Here is an 18379-nt window from a genome sequence, read left to right on the forward strand (position 1 = left end):
AGCCGGCAACAATACAAGCCGGCTTTTCATTCCAGTTTTTATTTACGACAAATAAATAATAAAGTACTTAATACATAATCATTTGTATTGGGGATAGATAAAGACAATATTTTATTTTAAAAAATAGTATAAGAAAAACCAATGAAATATTTTATTTCGATTTATAAATTTGCTAATATTATTTGCACCGGCACTAACATTTTGTTAGAAAATTACGTAAATTGATACATAATCTCTGTAAATCCCCAGGGGTAACAAAGGATTAAAGTATTAACAAAGGCTACTCACATTTATTTTGAACTTCCATGGCTTCTTTCCACTAGCACCCGAACAAAGAGACTCCAAAACCTGGTGGTCGACGTCCGCCGAATGCGAAATACTGAGCAATTGTAAACCAAGATCTATCCACCACAATGACTTCGACTTGTTTACGCCGTTGAAACAGTTACTTTTTGAACCAAATAAGTACAGGATGTGAGAAAATGATGAACGATTTCTTTCTGATAAAACTTTACGTGCTTCAGGCAATTTGTTTGACAAAACGGCTGAATGCGATCGCCTGATTGGTTGAAATCAAATTTACCGCTTTCGCGTTCGATTCTTCGACCAAAGATCTAGGAAGCTGCGTTCAGATAATGACACAAATTATTTTGTGATAATATTACATTATTACAAACATTTTACTATAATATTTGATATAATTTATTACTTAATGTATTGTTATTATTACTTATTCATTTAAATGATTTACAAACTAAAAATATTGTATTGTAAATAGCGCCATCTATACAGTGAAGGGGGAATTAAGTGCACCTTCTACTCATCATATTATCATTGATTCAAAAATTTAAATTTTGCGTCGCAGAACAAATTCTTTTAGTCGAAGGTTTTAGTAAATAAAGTTACATAATTGATTCTTAACAAATAAAACAATGTCCAATGACTCGTCCTGTATATTATTTATATATTCATGTAATTGTTAAGATTAGTAATCGGTAAAACAAAGCAATCAAGGCCCTTCGTAAAAGTTTCTATTTTTATTCAATTCCCGGTGCAAATTTGGTGATATATAATTCTGTATACAGCAACTTGATTGAACACTTATATGGAAATTAAGAGAACCGGTGTAGATAGTGTTATATTTTTTCTCTATTCAATACCATGAAATACCTACTTAGATGTCCGAAAAGCCTCCTCCTACTTAGTGGGTGCGCTGGTGCGATTATTACTACGTAACTTCAGGTGACCTACTAGGCTATTAAAATATTGAGCGGCTTACTAGAATTAAATTTACTTTTTATTCAACCTGTAATTTATACAAATTTAGGTGTTATTTCATGATTTTCTTTGTGTAGATGTCGCCTAAATTTCATAACACATGTTCAGTGTTCAGAATAAACTAAGAGTATTTCTTTCCCACAACGTATTATAAGTGTTTCGGTCACATATACAGAAAACAAAATTATAGAAAGGATGTTAGTCCAAGGTAAGGTAGAAGGAAAAACAACTAGATAGATCCCCCTCTCTCTGTACCGACTTGATTAGAACAGCAACATAGTCCTCCATAACAGAGTGTACACGTAGCGTCAACCGACAAAAATGGAGAAGCATTAACAGACCTACGACCATCGCCGAGAAGTCCGACTATGTAAACAACCTTCGGGCAATTCTCTGAACTACAAAAAAACAGGTTTTTCGTCAGATAATGTATGTTTTTCGGTCATTTTTAATTATATCTATATTTTATACTGTACTTAAACTAGTTTTCTACCAAGGCCTATTCATATTTTTTTTGTATAATATTATAATAATCCAGTAAAAAAAAATTAAACATGCAAAATCTCATTCATATGGCGCGTCCGCACGTCCAACTTACGATTTTAATCTTTTATAAAAAAATATATGCAATCTTTTAATTAATTCAAAGTAGCTGAATCGATACTTAAACTATACGCCCGTGATTTACCATTTATAGTGTATTAATCGGTAAAAACCAATCGTATTTACAGAAGTTTTAAAAATGTCCAGACGTATATGCATAATTTCTATGGCTCATGCTTTCGCCAAGTACCTGCAATAACTGTGACGACATATCGGCCGAAATGTTTCGGCATATCTTTAGTGATAGACGCCCCCGTGCTAGCGTGAAGTAAGAACGTTCCTATGTAGCGTAAATAGAGAATTAAACACGATAATATAATCGATTCTGGCTTTTGTAAGGCAAGTTGTCTAATTTTATATGATCGTATTTTATTTAATTTATATTAACACAATATTTTTTATAACATACCACCGAAAATCGAAACAGTTTTAAAATTCTTTGATGTATTTGTTACTTGTGAATTCTGATAAAATTAGAAGGGAAATGAATTTTAGTGTTTAAATCACATTTAGCTGGGTCTAATTATTCTGGATTTCGCTGGCGATTTTACGTCAGATTAATTAGACATGGGCCAGGTAAATTAGAATTTTAAACAGGATTAGGTTTTTCACTTTATAAAAATTTAATATTATCATTTCATGTAACAAGAAACGGTTAGCAGAAAAAGAAAATATAATTGAATAAAGACTGACGAAATTTTATGGAAAGAAAACCAAGAAAAGAGCGACTTAGATATCTTAGGCAGAAGGCAAATAAAAAGCCACTCAGTATTTTAAAAATGTCATCAAGAGAATAGAGAATTTAAAGAATAAGATAGAGACACAATTCCAAGGCTTATTATTTAAGGGAAAAGGGAACAGAAGAAAACGGCTCAATTGCTAGCTAGTAATACTACTCTTGAAAGCACATGTGGATCTGATGTTGAACGCTTCCAAGAAAATAAGGATGATGTTTTCTTGCCATCACCTTTAATTATATCTGACAAGACATATATTCCCAAACTTTGGTCACTCGTTAATCAAAATAGACAATATTAAATTTGATTCATCTTGTTCAAATTTAGCGCAGCGTCTATTTACTGTTCGCAAGTAGAGCTGTTGCGAGAATTCCTGTATAGACGAAGCTATTTAATGTCCTCATGATAATCATCTAGGTTTTTATATACTGCCCCTCATAATATTAGCGTGTATGTGGTACCATTAGCTGAATCTACCACACTAACTGAACTAAGCTTATTAGATCAGTCGAACTTAGATTGGTCGAATATTCTTAAAGAAAACGGTGATGATGAATCCTTACCATAAGAATCAAATTAAAACTGTGTTTCAATATTAACTGATATTGTAGTTAAGCCTGCTTATACATATAATACATTAAAAAAAAATTGAAAATTAGGAAAAGAGGCCATGCAAAAAAAATGGAGAAGAGAATGCTACGACAGAGGACTTGGATTTGCCAAAATATAATAATGAAACATTTGAAATTTTTGCGAATATTGGCTAATGGGGAGACGTCCTTGATAATCATGCTTTGAACATTTTTTAATTGGTTGAGTATTACATATATTTAAATTTCAAATAGAGTTCCTAACTGATTAATGATCATTTCAATATATTTTTTATATTTCTACCAAAAGTTACCTAATAAACCCAAAGTGAAATCGATCCTATTTAATAATTGTGATGATAACATTTGAGAGAACCTAATTTTCTTAAACATTAATTAAGAAATTAGCGTGAGTCAGTCTCAGAAATATAATATAGTAGATCTATAATATAATGCTCATAAGAATGTCATTATTTTTTATAAAAAATTAAAGTTCAATTGATTATGTTTATGATAAATTTATGATTATTATTAATTTATTGATTTATTTAATTATTTTATGGAACAGAGAGAAAATGTATGTTAAAGATACTGATACAATTGCAGATTTTCATTTCATGTTAATTTTAAAGTTTAACCAAGTTATTAATAACTAAAATATTTATAGTTATTTATGACTTATTGTGATTTATTGAAGGTGACAAAAATATGACATTATAGTTTTTTTCATGGTTTTACAAATGTATATATGCTACCATTCTCATTCACATGTCTTGATCTCATTTATCTGATTATTTAAATTTTCAATGAGCTATATGTCTTCGTCTAATGGATCAATTTAAGTGCCTTTACCCTTATTATATTTCTTTAAGTTATGTTTTTGATATAAACGAAGCAAATCATTCAAATATTGAAAAAAAAATTGAGCCAGGTTAATTATGCCAAAACCTTCTTTTTCGGAGAATTGCCCCTTCCTTATATCACCATCGCAACCACGACCACTCTTAAGCATGCTCCACTAAGAATTTTTTTTAATGAAAATTTTATAATTTTTGTAATGATTTATTACTCTCTAGTTGCCTTCTGTAACCCCAATTCTACCCGATTCTATTGTAGGTATATGAAAAATAAAATCACAGTGCTATCAATAATTTAATAAATTAACAATTCCCTATAAGAATGTTACAAATTTCGTTACAAACATCTAACACTACGGTCGTAGACAGTACACGTAAAATGTATCGCAGCAATCCACATCGCATTAACAATATCGTAAACACGTTCGAAAATTATAATTATTTATTGGCCACTATAAATTATATTCGTTGGACTGGAGACTAAAACTTATTACATAAGAAATACTGCAAATATTTTTCCCGGTATTTCTTATGTGAAGTTGTGATGCACATATTGTTACATATGCCTTCATGAATAAGGTCCGTTTTTACCAACCATTCCCATGCCCTTCAATAAATGAATCAGATTGAAAACATTATCCCCCTCAATATAATGATGAGGTAGAAAGTTAATTTGTTAAGATATTTTCCATAGGAATAATTTGTTTAGACATCTCTTAAGTTAAGGAACGTTGGTGAAAACGAGCGTGAAAATATATGAAAACATAAAAATAGACAAAAATACAGGAAATAAATTAACACAGTCCAAGAGATTTTAATATTATCTTGAGAGAAATGTATGTTGATATATTTTTGGTAAAAAATAAAGATTAAGTCAAACCGATTCCTTCAATCCTAATACACCATTGACAACACTGCGTCAGATGGCAACTACAATGTAAATATAATTTGGACTAACAACAGGCCGTCGTTGATCAACAGAACTGTTGAAGTTTACCTCACTGGTTGGTTAGCAACTGACCCAAAAATTCGTTATGAAGAACAACATTTCTGTGCCCCGAACTTTAATTGAGTATAACTTCTGACAAAATGACAATAAACTAAAAACAAATGTGCATAAATTGGAAATCGCAAGCTGTGATAGTATACAAGTGTATAATCGATAATTTTAAAACATTGAACTAATTAACATTAAAGACACTATTTTGAATATTTTATTTTGACTACATTATTCGATTAAGTAGTTCTATGAATAAATATTTGATCCTAGATTTTCATATACGTTTTCCATACAGTGTAGTAAGGGAAAAGGGTTCCTGTGACACAAGAATAATTCGTCCGGGCAGATAATAATTCCATTTTAACACACTAAGTCTAGTCTATAGATTTTCAACATTGGCGTAGCTATGGATTTTAGCTCGGAGGAAGAGGAGAGGGGGGAGCAGTGAGCGGCAGCATAAATCAAGCTCGCCGGGACCAACAAAGAATGTACCTCGCGAGGTAAGTCGACCACTCCTGTAAGTGCAAGGCTTTTCCCAAAGTGGGCAAGACATTCTAGGATAGGTGTCGCCCACTATTGCCCCCCCCCCCCCTTCAAGCTACGCCCATGATTTTCTACCCAGAAACATACTTTCAATTGAAAGGATTTTCCTTCCCTCAATATGTTGTCATGTCATAAAGCATTAATATCAGAAGTAATTTCTTGAGAATAGTACTGAATATCAATACATTTCGGTACAACAACGTCGGAGTATTTTATCCTTTTAACATCCACGGTCCATGTCAGAATCTCTGTCAGATCAGCCCTTTATTTCATTTGTAACAATTGTATACAATGTGTTCCAATAAATGCTTTAATATATTGTAAGTTATGCATGCCTTTCTGCATTCCATATTACATTATTAGGTACAAATGTACTTTTATAATAATTTTACCTTAAGCCTTTGTCTATTTGTAAGTTGAATACGTATAAAGCTCATTGGTTAAACGATAACCAATAATTACGATCCATAAAATAATTGGTTAAGGAAAATATATTTATATATGTCATAATAAATCTATTTACGGCTTTAAATACCCATTACTTACTATAACCACACATGCAATAATTCTTAACAATTCGATAACCAATCCCATGTAATACTGTTATAATAAATTAATGAAAATAATTAAACCGGCGTTCTATTTCTCTAGACTCTAGTTTAATATTTGTCTTTATCCTCTTCAAAAACAGAAAAGAACAAATATTTATATGTCACTTTCTTACTTTTACCAAACATTTTCAGATGAAAGAGACGGCAGTAAGTTGAAAACCATCTTCAAGTAAAATCTATTTTACCATTAAAAATAACACAAATATGATTTTAGTAGTTATTATGAAAAGTAATTTGAAGTCAAAGAGAGCTTCATAGAGATTAAAAAATATATGTAAATGCAAATATACAGAATACATAAAATATATGACTTTAAAATAAATAAAAATATGTGATATCTATAAGCTAAGATACGCTAATGGAAAAATTGAGTATTCAAGACGCAACACATAAGCTAAGTATGAACTATACAACCAGAGAAGAAGTACCATTTGGGGCAAATTTTTGGTTTACGCATTTTTGTTTAATCGCCGATTTTAATAAACGATCCCAATCGCTTCTTCGATCGATTACGAAAATAGATCAATCAGAATAAAGATAGTTTTGACATGTTTAGAGTATATAAGTAACTTAATTGATTTATTCTCGGGTTCAGATCAGAGATCAAGATTAGGATTGTTTATTGAAATTGGCTAGAAAAAGACCAGAAATTATAAAATTTGATTATTATAGTTTAATACCTATATATTTAATTACTTTTAAATATGGCATACAAATGAGATATAGGAACAAGCACAGTCATAATGTAGGTCTAAAGCTGTATTCCATCGCCCAAATGCTTTGCTGGGGCCAGCCCTCAATTATAGTGGCTGTTAAGGCATCCAAATATCTATATTTAAAAAACAAACTCCTAAAGCTAACAAATATTATAATTTCTGGTCAAACTATTATTTTAAAGTACTATTGCTATAAATCAATCGTCTTTCTGGCTACTCTCCAAACATTTATTTGGAGAATATCAAATCACTGTGGTCATTCACCAAGAAGTGGTACACAAACTGGGCTTTCTTTTTGTCTATAATTTGCTTGTTTATCCGTGACTGAGGTTCCTGTATCTGGTTAGGGTTATCCCTCAAAAATATAGCGCCAAACAATGTAGACAATGTTTTCGCATCAAGCCCATTTTCAGCACTGTGTTGCAAGGCCTCTTGCAAAAATTCGCACAAGTACAGAAAAACATTTTTCCTAAACTCTGGCAACTCCATTATAATCTGCTTGCACTGGAGATAGTTAGCTGATGCCCTCAAACACACAGATTGCAGGTTGTAAGGAATGATGGGGTCTGCAGTACTCTCAAGTAAAAGTAATAATGCTTCAGCTACTGAGTGGATACTACCTGGTATGGGGTCCACAGACCCACTGTCCAACCAGTCTCGAATCTGTAGTATCTCATAATGGAATCCTGGCTGTTCAAACAGGTTTGGTTCTTTCAAACCATGCAAGTAGATGTGATCTACTAGAAACCATATTTCCTTTGGTATAGAATAAGTGGATTGGTTTGATACACACTGATCTCTTTTGCTTTCAAGTTCAATCAACTTACCAACAGTAACTTCCTTTATAGGCATGTTTAAATTGACTAGCACTTCTATTGAACATCCAAAACAGCTCCTTTGATATGTGCCATTGATTGTGATGAATATGTCTTTGCCTCCATACAAATGTAATACCAGTATATCATACAATTTGTCTGCGCCTGCATTCATCTTGCATGCTGAAGTCTTATTAATGAGAACTTTGAGTTGAATTTCACATGACTCCTCAGCATAAATGCATTTCTTGTAAGGTTCAACTATCAACCACTCCTTGCAAAAGTTTGTTTCATCCAATTTCTTAATAAACTCAAATTCCACTGGATATTTCCCAATATTTTTTATTGTGATGGTTTGTACTTGTAACTCTAAGTACCGAACAGTGCCGAAATCTATTTCAGTTCTATCGACTTTGACTTGAGGTATCATTTCATTCTCCATTTTGTCCAACTGTTTGATGACTTCCTCATACACTTTTCTATATTTCTCCTCATCTATTATTTTAATAGATGAGCTGAATATTGCTGATACTGGTTTATGGTCACTTATATTTAAAGAAGGATGGCTTCTGTAGGCGAGTTGTGTGATGCTTTCCCCTCTCCAAAATATTCTGTCACACCAAGCTGGAGCTCGGTTCTTCTCACTGGAATCCCAGTTGTCTGTACCAGGGTCATATTTGTATGTAGGCTTAAACATGATGGTACCCTCCATGTACCCAGAAAACACATTATGCAACTTGTGTTGCTGTCTCAACTGGTCCCATTCCAAAACATATGAGAAATTATTTTCTGCAACCATCTTCTTCACTGTTGTTGGATCCATTTCGGTTATACGGTAGTTTAAGTCCCCCAGCCAGTACACATGGTCATGGTCAGCAATACCCTTTGGCAATTGGTTCGGCTGCACAAACCTGGTGCGGTTACATATATCTCTGAAGTCTTGATTGCGTCTCTCATATTCTTCCACATGTGCTGCTAAATGTGAGTTAACAAAACATAAAGAAGTGCTGTGAAGGTCAAATCTAATGGAAACACCGCCTTTGTTGCCCATCTTGCCCATAATTCCAGTTCCCACAGTATCACACATGATGTTCTTTACATGGGACTTGTGTTTTGCTTTTATAAGGACTATCAGCATCATGCCCACAAGCCTCACTTTCTCAACTTTTACATACTTGGCCCGAGGATCAACATAATTCAATACAGCATTGTACCACTCGTCTTCTCTAAATGTCTGGTCAAAAAGGAATGTCTCCTTAGATAAATCAAGTTCTTGGAAGCCTACTGCGTAAATGTCAGGTGGTTCTTTGTCAACATTCAGCCAGCCTTTGAGAGATATTGTTGGGGATTTATCATTTACATTCCATGTGCCACAGAAAATTGAGAATCTCTTCTTGAATGTATACTCAAGCTCTTTGTCAGACATTTTATGTTTGATAAGACTCTCCCTGAGGGCGACGGGGGCAGAGTTTTGTGTGTGAGCTACCCCACTCCTTGGGACGACCATGTTCTGTGTAATTATGTCGTCTTCAGTTTTGCCATTATACTTCTTGAGCCAAACAAACTCAGGCTGTGTAGGCACTTTATTCACAGCGTCAATGCCTCGGAATAAATCGTCGACGAAGTTGTCAACACGCGGGGTCATTTGAATTTCGAACTTAAACTTACTGTTACGGGACTGCAGGTTCAGGTACAATACCGCCTCCGGGTCTGAAGGCTTGTTGTCAATCTCACATTTGAAAGTGTTGTCGATGGGCAGCACTATCTCTATAGACAGGTCTGTGAAAGATTTGGGTGGGTAACACGAGCTGAATAAACAGAAAACAGCCTTTTCATCTCCAAATTCGACGATCGCCAGAAGACGATCTTTCATTATCCGTTCGGGATACAATACTTTTGCATCGCACAGGAAAGCCGTGACCCGCTCGCTGGAGAGGAATTTTTCTTGCACAACCGACTTTATTTCCTCTTGATTCATTTTGTTATGTTGAAGGATTTTCTTCTAATTAGATCACACGAATATTCGCAACATTATCAGTTTTTGTATGCGTTGACAGCACTGTCACACTGACAAGTTTTTATTGTGATGGAAGCTCTCGTTTTGTCGTTCAAGAAATAGAATAAATCAATACGATCTTGCTAACTGTGATCTTTACGAGTAAAAATTTAGTTATGTTGAAATAGTTATCCATTTTGTATTGATTTTTAACAATATGGAAGAGATAAAAATATGCAATTACAGTGTTTTTAAATAAACACAGCAGTCCAAATCTTAAAAATCTTGATTGTTTCTGAACGGACAAACAAACATCACCGAGATCTTTATTGTTGCGTTTATAAATAATGTTAAATATATATATTATCTTACATTTCCTCTTTGTCAATAAAATCAATTAATATAAGAAATGACATTATTTTTGTTACGATAAATTTTTTATTATAAATATTAATGTACCTTTGCACTGCGACATAATAGCTTTATATTAGTGAATTGCTTCAGCAATAATAAACATTATGTAATAAATGTAAACACAACAAACTTCATAAACAACCAGTGAATCAAAAGATTATTTTGGAGCAGTAATCTGTTTTGTTTTTATTCCTAAAATCCAAATTTATAACGTTGCATGCCATAATAATTGCTTGTAACTGTACCTGATTAAGAGAACTATCTAGGAAGTTTGTAACAATGGCTGCAATGCCCAGTGATTGGCAGTTAGAATGTGTAAAAGTGAAGCAAAGAGGCGCGTATCTCTTGCAGTCCGGGCAATGGTCGGATTGCACCTTCCTGGTAGGCGCCGAGCCGAACCAGATTCTCATGGCCGGGCACAAGTTGATCCTGGCCATGGCGTCTCCCGTTTTCGAGGCTATGTTCTATGGAGGCATGGCTGAGAGGAACGAGGCAATACCTATCTTGGATGTCCAACCTGATGCCTTTAAGGCGCTTTTGGAGTAAGTATAAGTGTTTGTGTCATACGTAAAACTATGTAAGAAGTCAACTCAAGAACACTAGTTATATTAACAGTGTTTTCTTAGAAAATATGAATATGTTTTGTATCCCAAAGTATTCAATGTCCACCACCAATGTCAACCATTGTTAGAAAGCGGATAATGATTACTTTGTTATAACTTCTGTTACATACTAAAACATTGTATAATAATTGCCACAATGAATTGGTGTCCTGTATATTAGAATCCTAATGCTGCCTATTCCAGTGAATTATAGTGTCTACTTTTGTGTTGGTATAATGAGAAATATGCTAAATAACTACTTGTATCATGAAACCAATGAGATTCTTTTTGAATTCTTATTTCACCTATTTTTTATTTATTGAAAACAATATGTGTTTCATGGATAAGTCTTAAATAAAATATTAAAACATTTTTTTTTGTAAATTTTTTCCACCTCTGAAATTGGCATGGCAGGTAATAATGAACTCACTAGGTGTTGCTTACGGCTTTGATCGCAAGAATCTTTTCCATCTCAAAACTCCCTGAAATATTGTATAATGCTAGTGCTATCGTTTTAAAAATCTGATAAACGTACAGTTTATTTTCCATGAGGGCAATTTACCAGGATAAAAAGTACCCTATGTGTTTAACCAGGACAAAGTTTACCCATATACTAAATTTATCCAAATCTCTCCAGTTGTTTCTGCGTTCACTTCTACATATCCAAATATTTTTAGAAACTTTCTCATTTATAATATTAGTAAGAAGTATATTTTATTTCTCAATATTTCTAGGTATATTTACACAGATAATATAAATATTAGCTCGTTTGATAAAGCTTGTGAGTTGTGCTATGGTGCCAAGAAGTACATGCTGCCTCACCTGGTGAAGGAGTGCACCAAATATCTGTGGTCGGACTTGTACCCTCGGAACGCGTGCAGGGCATACGAGTTTGCTAGGTTGTTTGAGGAGAATGTCCTGATGGATAAATGTTTACAGGTAATTTTTGATAAATATTTAATACAGAGTTATAAATGGGCCCTTATGGTTATAAATTTCTCCCATACTCTATCTAAATGGGACATAAGCTCAGAGCAAAGTGGATACCCTATCGGGAATAAAAAAATATATAATTACAAAAATCCCTTTAGTTCACCACACTTTGCTAGATGGTAGGGTAACATTGACCTCAAATTTCGTACCATGTGAGACTCAACATTACAGATTATAAGTACAAACACTAAAGAAGTGCTGAACGATAGCAGCTTTGAAGATGTGGAACTAAACACTGTGATCACCGTCTTCTCACTGGACCATCTGAACGTAGACAGCGAGCTGGATCTCTTCGACGCAGCAGTGAGATACGCTAAGGCGCAGGACAAGAGGACAACAGAGAGAAGCGTTAGCCCTCCTACTGATAATGGACCTCCTACTGAAAAGAGGTCTAAGAGTCCTGAGGCTTCTACTTCTAAGGAGAAGGTGTGAATAATATTGCATAACTCTACAGATATTTGGTTTTGCATTGTAGTAATTGTCCTTTATAATTATAATATACATGTGAATGTCCCATTTAAACAAGTCTAAAGTCCCATAATTAACTATCATTTTTATAATTTGATACTGCCACCCTTGAACACAACTTGAGAACTGTGTATTTAGAAATATGGACAGGAATTATCAGATCTTCAGCTATCATATACCTGTTGCAGGTTGTTAACCTAGAGAGCAGTGCTGAAAACAGTCCTGAAGCGACAATGGAACCGCAGAAACCTGAGGAAATTGCAGAGGAAACAGTGCCTGGACCATCACCGGAAGATAACGGACGGAATAAGGGTAAATATAAAAAAGAAAAAAATGAAATAATTACCATAAAAATTATTTCCTTTTACTCTGATATAAGATTAGATTTATAAACAACTTTAAGATTTAAAACAATGGACTACAATTTAATACAGGGCTGATTTTACTATTTAAGTGTTTAATATATAGTTTTTTAATATTCTAGATGCCAAAGACAACAAACCAAAGATCCGCAGCGCGATAGAGAATATCCGTTTCCTGACGCTAACGCCGCAGCAGTTCGCGGAGGGTCCGGCCAGGTCGTCACTTCTCACCGAATCAGAGGCTTTTGCAGTACTCATGAACATCCTTTCCAGTAGTTCTGATGTGCCAATGCCTCGAGGCTTCTCCACATGCAGAGTGCCAAGAAAACAATTGATTGGCGGTGGACCCTCCTCAAATGTAAGGAATATGAATTTTATTCGTTAAATACTAGTTGCTTGCGGCTTTGCCCACTACAAAAGTCCCTAAATGTAATATGACGTACGCGGCAACTAATTAAAAAATCAAATCGCACCTATACTGAAAGTCGATGTTGCATTCGATAGTTTGTGAATTTTCAAATGTTGTGGATTATAAAGTCAAATTAATGTTTTTTTGCACTTAAGCTCATTGTATGTCTGAAGGTGTAAAATTAAAAACATCCATTAGGTCCTATTGGCCCTTATAAAATATAAAATGTCTAGTGCAGTAGTATTATATCGACATCTAATTTGTTTTAGATGGCGACATTCACGGTGGACACGCCGAGCCCGGTGGCGGAGCAGGTGTTCGGCTCAGGGGGGGCAGAGAGTCGACACTCGCTGCACTCGCACTCCTTCCGACCGCCCCGACACGACGGCACGCACCACGGTACATTCCTTATTTATACAACTGAGTTATAAGATGAGGATTTTGTATGAACTGAACAATATGCCTGCTTATAAGTTATAGTAATACGATTAAAAAAAATAATCATTAATACACATATTACAGGATTGTGTTCGCAACATTGAGAAATTATGATATGGTAGCAAACATTATTTATTGCACTTTTGTATCCAGTGTTATGATATTTGTAGTTATACTGATCATCAAGCCATATAACATCCCTTGATAGTAGAGATCTTCATAGGTCTTCACTTTACATCAGTTGAAGTTTATTATGCTGGAAAAAAAATCTTCTTCAGGCATTCGCATGTCCTCAATGGTGCATAATCCAGCGCTGCCTGGCCTCAGCGTGGAGCACCTGGAGCGACACCAGCAGGGCGCCGACATCAGCAAGGTGTACTGCACGCGGCCCATCATACAGCACACTGACTGCCTCAACACTAGTGTGCTAGACTGCTCGGTCACTTTTATGGTTGATAAGAATATATGCCTGTTGGGTGTGCAGGTGGGTATATGATTACTGATGGAAGTATGCTATGGAAATGGAAGTGAGAGTTGAGTGTGGAAAGTGCTGTTTATAAAAAGCTGTGAGTGTGGGTAGGTTCAAACTTCAAACTGGTGAATACGTCTGTTTATGTGTATCTTGAGTTGTGATAATGTTATGATACGCCAACAAAACCAACACTATAACCTGTCGCATAAGTGGTGATATAAATAAGTTAGCTCGAGCAGTATGTGGGGTGCATTTTATGCGAGTTGTTGAACTCTAGTAACTGTACGTGAATGATGCGCGATTTTGTAGTGCTTTCGCCTGATTAATAATATCAGCCCTGTATTATATACTTGCCCACTGCTGAGCACGGGCCTCCTCTTCTACTGAGAGGGTTTAGGCCTTAGTCCACCACGCTGGCCTAGTGCGGATTGGTAGACTTCACACACCTTCGAAATTCCTATAGAGAACTTCTCAGATGTGCAGGTTTCCTCACGATGTTTTCCTTCACCGTTAAAGCGAACGATAAATTCACAAAGAATACACACATGATTTTTTTTAGAAAAGTCAGAGGTGTGTGCCCTTGGGATTTGAACCTGCGGACATTCGTCTCGGCAGTCCGTTCCACACCCAACTAGGCTATCGCCGCTACCCCAACTAGGCTATCGCCTGATTGGATGCATTTAAATTTTTGACACTCAAATTAACATGAAACATATGCATGTGTGATCTTCAGGTGCCAACCCAAGCCCCGAGCGAGGAGAGCGCGATGTCGTCGCTGGGCGGCGCAGGCGCGGGCGGGTCGGGCTACTCCGAGCTCCTCTACGCGCATCTCCTCGACGCGGACGGCGCGCGGCTCACCTACACGCACTACACCAACCGCGTGCCCTACCGCTACCTGCTCGACATCATGTTCAACCGGCCCGTCTTCATACAGAGGAACAAGGTACAAAAACAGAACACAATTCTCAAAGTGATCCGTGTAAATACATAAAAAATTACAAACATGAATTGAGACCATCTCCTTTTTTTGGAAGTCCGTTAAAGCGTTATTGAGCCGTTCACTGTTGCGTCAAAAAGATTTATATGCGATTTGACTCATCACACGCCACTCACACAATCATGTAGCGCGTCCAAACGCCAGTGCGGCAGTATACACTAAGCGTGAAAAAAATTGCGCTATGAGGATACGGCTAACACAACAGGTGCATTTTAAAGTTTCGCGACTACTACAAAAACAGCATGTGTGGTTTGCCGCACTGCTTTAGCGCTTATTTTTACATGCTTGATGTATGCGTAAGCGTAAGTGGTGATAGTTTATTTGGGAGTGGAAACTGACTACCGAGACGAATGTCTGCAGGTAGACTTATGAGTCGCGTTTTTTGGAACATACTAAGGTGACAGATATTTTTAATATTTTACTATCGACAACATGGCACTGGCGCCGCACGCGTCAAAACACACATAGGCAGATGTCAACGTATTATTAACATTCATAAACATATTAAACCAAATTTAGAGAGAGAAAATATATTTAAACATAGATTGTATAAAATATGGTTTCTTTTTTAAACAACTTAAAAAAAAGAAGTTACGCAATTCATCGTAATTTTTCCCAATAATATCTTGTTCAAACCTGTCATCACCAAATACGGTAAAAATAATAATAAGTGACAATACATTCCTTCCCCAGGTGTACAAAGTGGGCATAGTGTTCAACAAGGTGGGGTGGTACCCGATGGGCACGTGCGCGCAGCAGGTCGCCGCCGAGTCCGTATTCTTCAACTTCGGCATCGGACAGAGCAGCGACTCGGTCCGCGACGGACTCATACGGTCCATCATATTCACGTACTGACCGGCGGGGGACCAACGGACACGAGTGTGAAAACAAGAGCAACACCGCTACTCAAGTTGCTGCACTTAAAGTATTATTTTTTTAATCATCAACCCAAAAAGATATAATGTATTGACTGATGGTGCCGTTTTGCGAACTTTCTTTATCAAATAAGAAAGGAATGACGCAATTTCGGCCACAAATCTTACAGGAATCTGTATAGATACATATAAAAACAAATACGAATGAACCTTCTCCTTGTTTTGGACATAGGTTAAAAATTTGTGATTAGTTATAATTTGTCTGAGCTATTATTACTGATCTTATTTAATCTTTCAATTGTCAGATCTAAATTAACCAATTAATAGGGTAACTGACTACTTTTTTAAAATAAATTTATCAAAAATGTATTTCATCCAGGATCTATTCACATTTTCAAAATCCACGCAATAATAAAAAAGTTATAAAGCTTTGAAATTTGGTGGAAAGGGAAGCTGTTAATTTACAGTCATATTGAAATATTGCGTTACCCAGTGCCACCAGCCATAACGCTGCGTGAGTTAGAAATGTATAGCGCGATATCGCCACTTTTGTTCACAACAATATTTCAAATATGAATAATTGCTTTATTTTTCAATAAATTTTGACGCTGATTTTACAGAAGAATTTCTTTTTCATATTATTATATGTTACTTACAAAATAATAAACTAAATCTAACATAGGAAACTATCGTATTGTAACCAGAGTGAATAAAAAATTTGGCAATTGGATAGAATTATCACACTAGTTTTTAATTTGTTGTGTTCTGGACTACATTAAATATCTGTTAATTCTGATTTTTAAGAAACTAAAGCCCTTACCGATATACTTTGTAAATATAAAATAATAGTAGATATTTAAAAATGGTTTTGGAACAATGTTTCTATAGAAATAGAGCAAACAATAATGATGTTTTTTTAAGTACGACTTTGACTTGAGTAGTGGGTGTTCTTTAGCTTAGAGACAGTTGGGTGTTATTTATTTTAATTATTGAATTATTTAGGCCAGGTACTTTGAAATTGGCATTGGACTATCTTTCTAGTTTAATATATTTAATCATTCACTATTTGCAGTGCAAACTGTATATAACACACATTCATACTGTATGTCAGTGTAAAGTAATTATGTTTGTTATCATAAGTAAATATTTTGTAAGTGATATGTATTACTGTTTATTTTTAAACTTTATATTATAACTAATTCTCTAGAGGCAAGCTAGAATTTTATAAATGTACAATTAATGTTTCATAAAGAGGTTCCATATCGTCGTCTCCTTTAGGTTTTGGATCATAAATAGCCAAACTAACCTCCTCTTTCAATATGGAAGCCTGGTTTTTTAAGAAGGCTGTATAACTATGATTCCTATACCTGTACTGTCTGTGAAGTTTCTTATGATTGTACCGAGTTTTGTAAAAGCATTTCAACCCATTGGTTGAAGACACATTCGTCTTCACATAAAATATTTACATGCTGAATAATGGAAGTCTATTTTCATGCCAAAAAGACTGGTTTAGATTTGTCAAATAAAATTGTATGATTTGGACACCATTTATTTAAAATATTGGTAAAAAAATTTAGTAAATTGAAATAATTTTTGTGCTTTTATGGGTTGAAACGTCTCTTCATTACGCGGCTAAAGAATGGATAATGGATATATTTTATAGTAATTTATATAATAGTATAGATTGAAAGTAGGCTGTAATTTCGCTAGGCGATGTACGACCTGAAAATTGTTAAATTAGTTTAAAATTATTACGAGAAAGTAAGGTATTCTAAACATTTCTAATATCCTGTCGCAGGGGTTTGAAACATTTTGAAGTGTATTTGGAATAATTATGTTTTTATTTTAAAAATGTTATTGGAATTGTTATCTTTGGTCATCTTTTCAAGATTGTCAAAATTAGAGACAGTCATTCGCGAAATTTTGATCTTTTTATGTACATTAACTACGGATGTTTTCAAAAAACGACCACGATCCCTAACTTCAAATCAATGGCAACATAACGTCCGTGTTCAATAATGGATCTATCGTGAAAATGCACCAATCAGAACAAAGCATTTTGACATGTTTAGAAATCATAAAAAATTATGTGTACGCGAATGTTAGACGTTGAAATAAAACTATTTTGTAGCCTTCAAGGCCAGTCCACTCCGTAACTACGAAAGCTGCAGTCTTCAAAACGTTAGGAGAAAATTATATTTAAATACCGCGATATAATATTCGCAAAATAGTTTTATTTCTATTTTTAGAAACCACTTATCAGGGTGGTTTATTATCGAGATCGGATTGAAGATTACGATTGAGATCGTTCATTGAAAATGGCCGAACCAATCAGAATCACTCATGTATCATCCTGTCAAACAAAGTATTCTTATTGGTTAGTTTTCGCTATCGGTTCAAAGGTAGTATTTAGGATCATTTATTGAAATGACTGCTTCATTACTTTTGATCTCTGTGTGTTAATTATTGAATTGTGTACGAATGGTATTTGTTTATTAAATGTGTTTAATAGAAAATATGTGGCCATTTTGTTATGATACCCCAAATAAATAATTATCTAAAGATTGTACATATGAAGAATTTTTTTTTATTAAATGATAGTT

General features: G+C 34.7%; 3 protein-coding genes across 3 annotated transcripts in view; 1 reads left to right on the forward strand and 2 right to left on the reverse strand.

The window, feature by feature from the left end:
* The window catches only part of LOC115450623 (stathmin-4), a 52540-nt gene extending 51983 nt beyond the window's left edge, over positions 1 to 557 (reverse strand). Inside the window, exon 1 of the mRNA XM_037441824.1 lies at positions 289 to 557. Within this exon, the coding sequence (XP_037297721.1) occupies positions 289 to 307 (19 nt within the window). The 5' untranslated portion in view covers positions 308 to 557. The remainder of the gene's footprint in view (positions 1 to 288) is intronic.
* A 3784-nt stretch (positions 558 to 4341) lies between these two features.
* LOC115450620 (type II inositol 1,4,5-trisphosphate 5-phosphatase) lies at positions 4342 to 9958 on the reverse strand. Its single transcript, XM_030178677.2, has one exon. The coding sequence runs from the start codon at positions 9726 to 9728 to the stop codon at positions 7164 to 7166; it is 2565 nt and encodes an 854-aa protein (XP_030034537.1). The 5' UTR covers positions 9729 to 9958; the 3' UTR covers positions 4342 to 7163.
* A 292-nt stretch (positions 9959 to 10250) lies between these two features.
* LOC115450622 lies at positions 10251 to 18294 on the forward strand. The gene is made up of 9 exons (XM_030178678.2): positions 10251 to 10702; positions 11497 to 11701; positions 11927 to 12181; positions 12412 to 12535; positions 12708 to 12943; positions 13264 to 13393; positions 13711 to 13916; positions 14638 to 14847; positions 15595 to 18294. The coding sequence occupies exons 1-9, from the start codon at positions 10440 to 10442 to the stop codon at positions 15754 to 15756; spliced, it is 1791 nt and encodes a 596-aa protein (XP_030034538.1). The 5' UTR covers positions 10251 to 10439; the 3' UTR covers positions 15757 to 18294.
* Positions 18295 to 18379: the final 85 nt, after the last annotated feature.

Source organism: Manduca sexta, chromosome 23 (genome assembly GCF_014839805.1).
Source record: "Manduca sexta isolate Smith_Timp_Sample1 chromosome 23, JHU_Msex_v1.0, whole genome shotgun sequence".
NCBI classification, from domain to species: Eukaryota; Metazoa; Arthropoda; class Insecta; order Lepidoptera; family Sphingidae; genus Manduca; species Manduca sexta.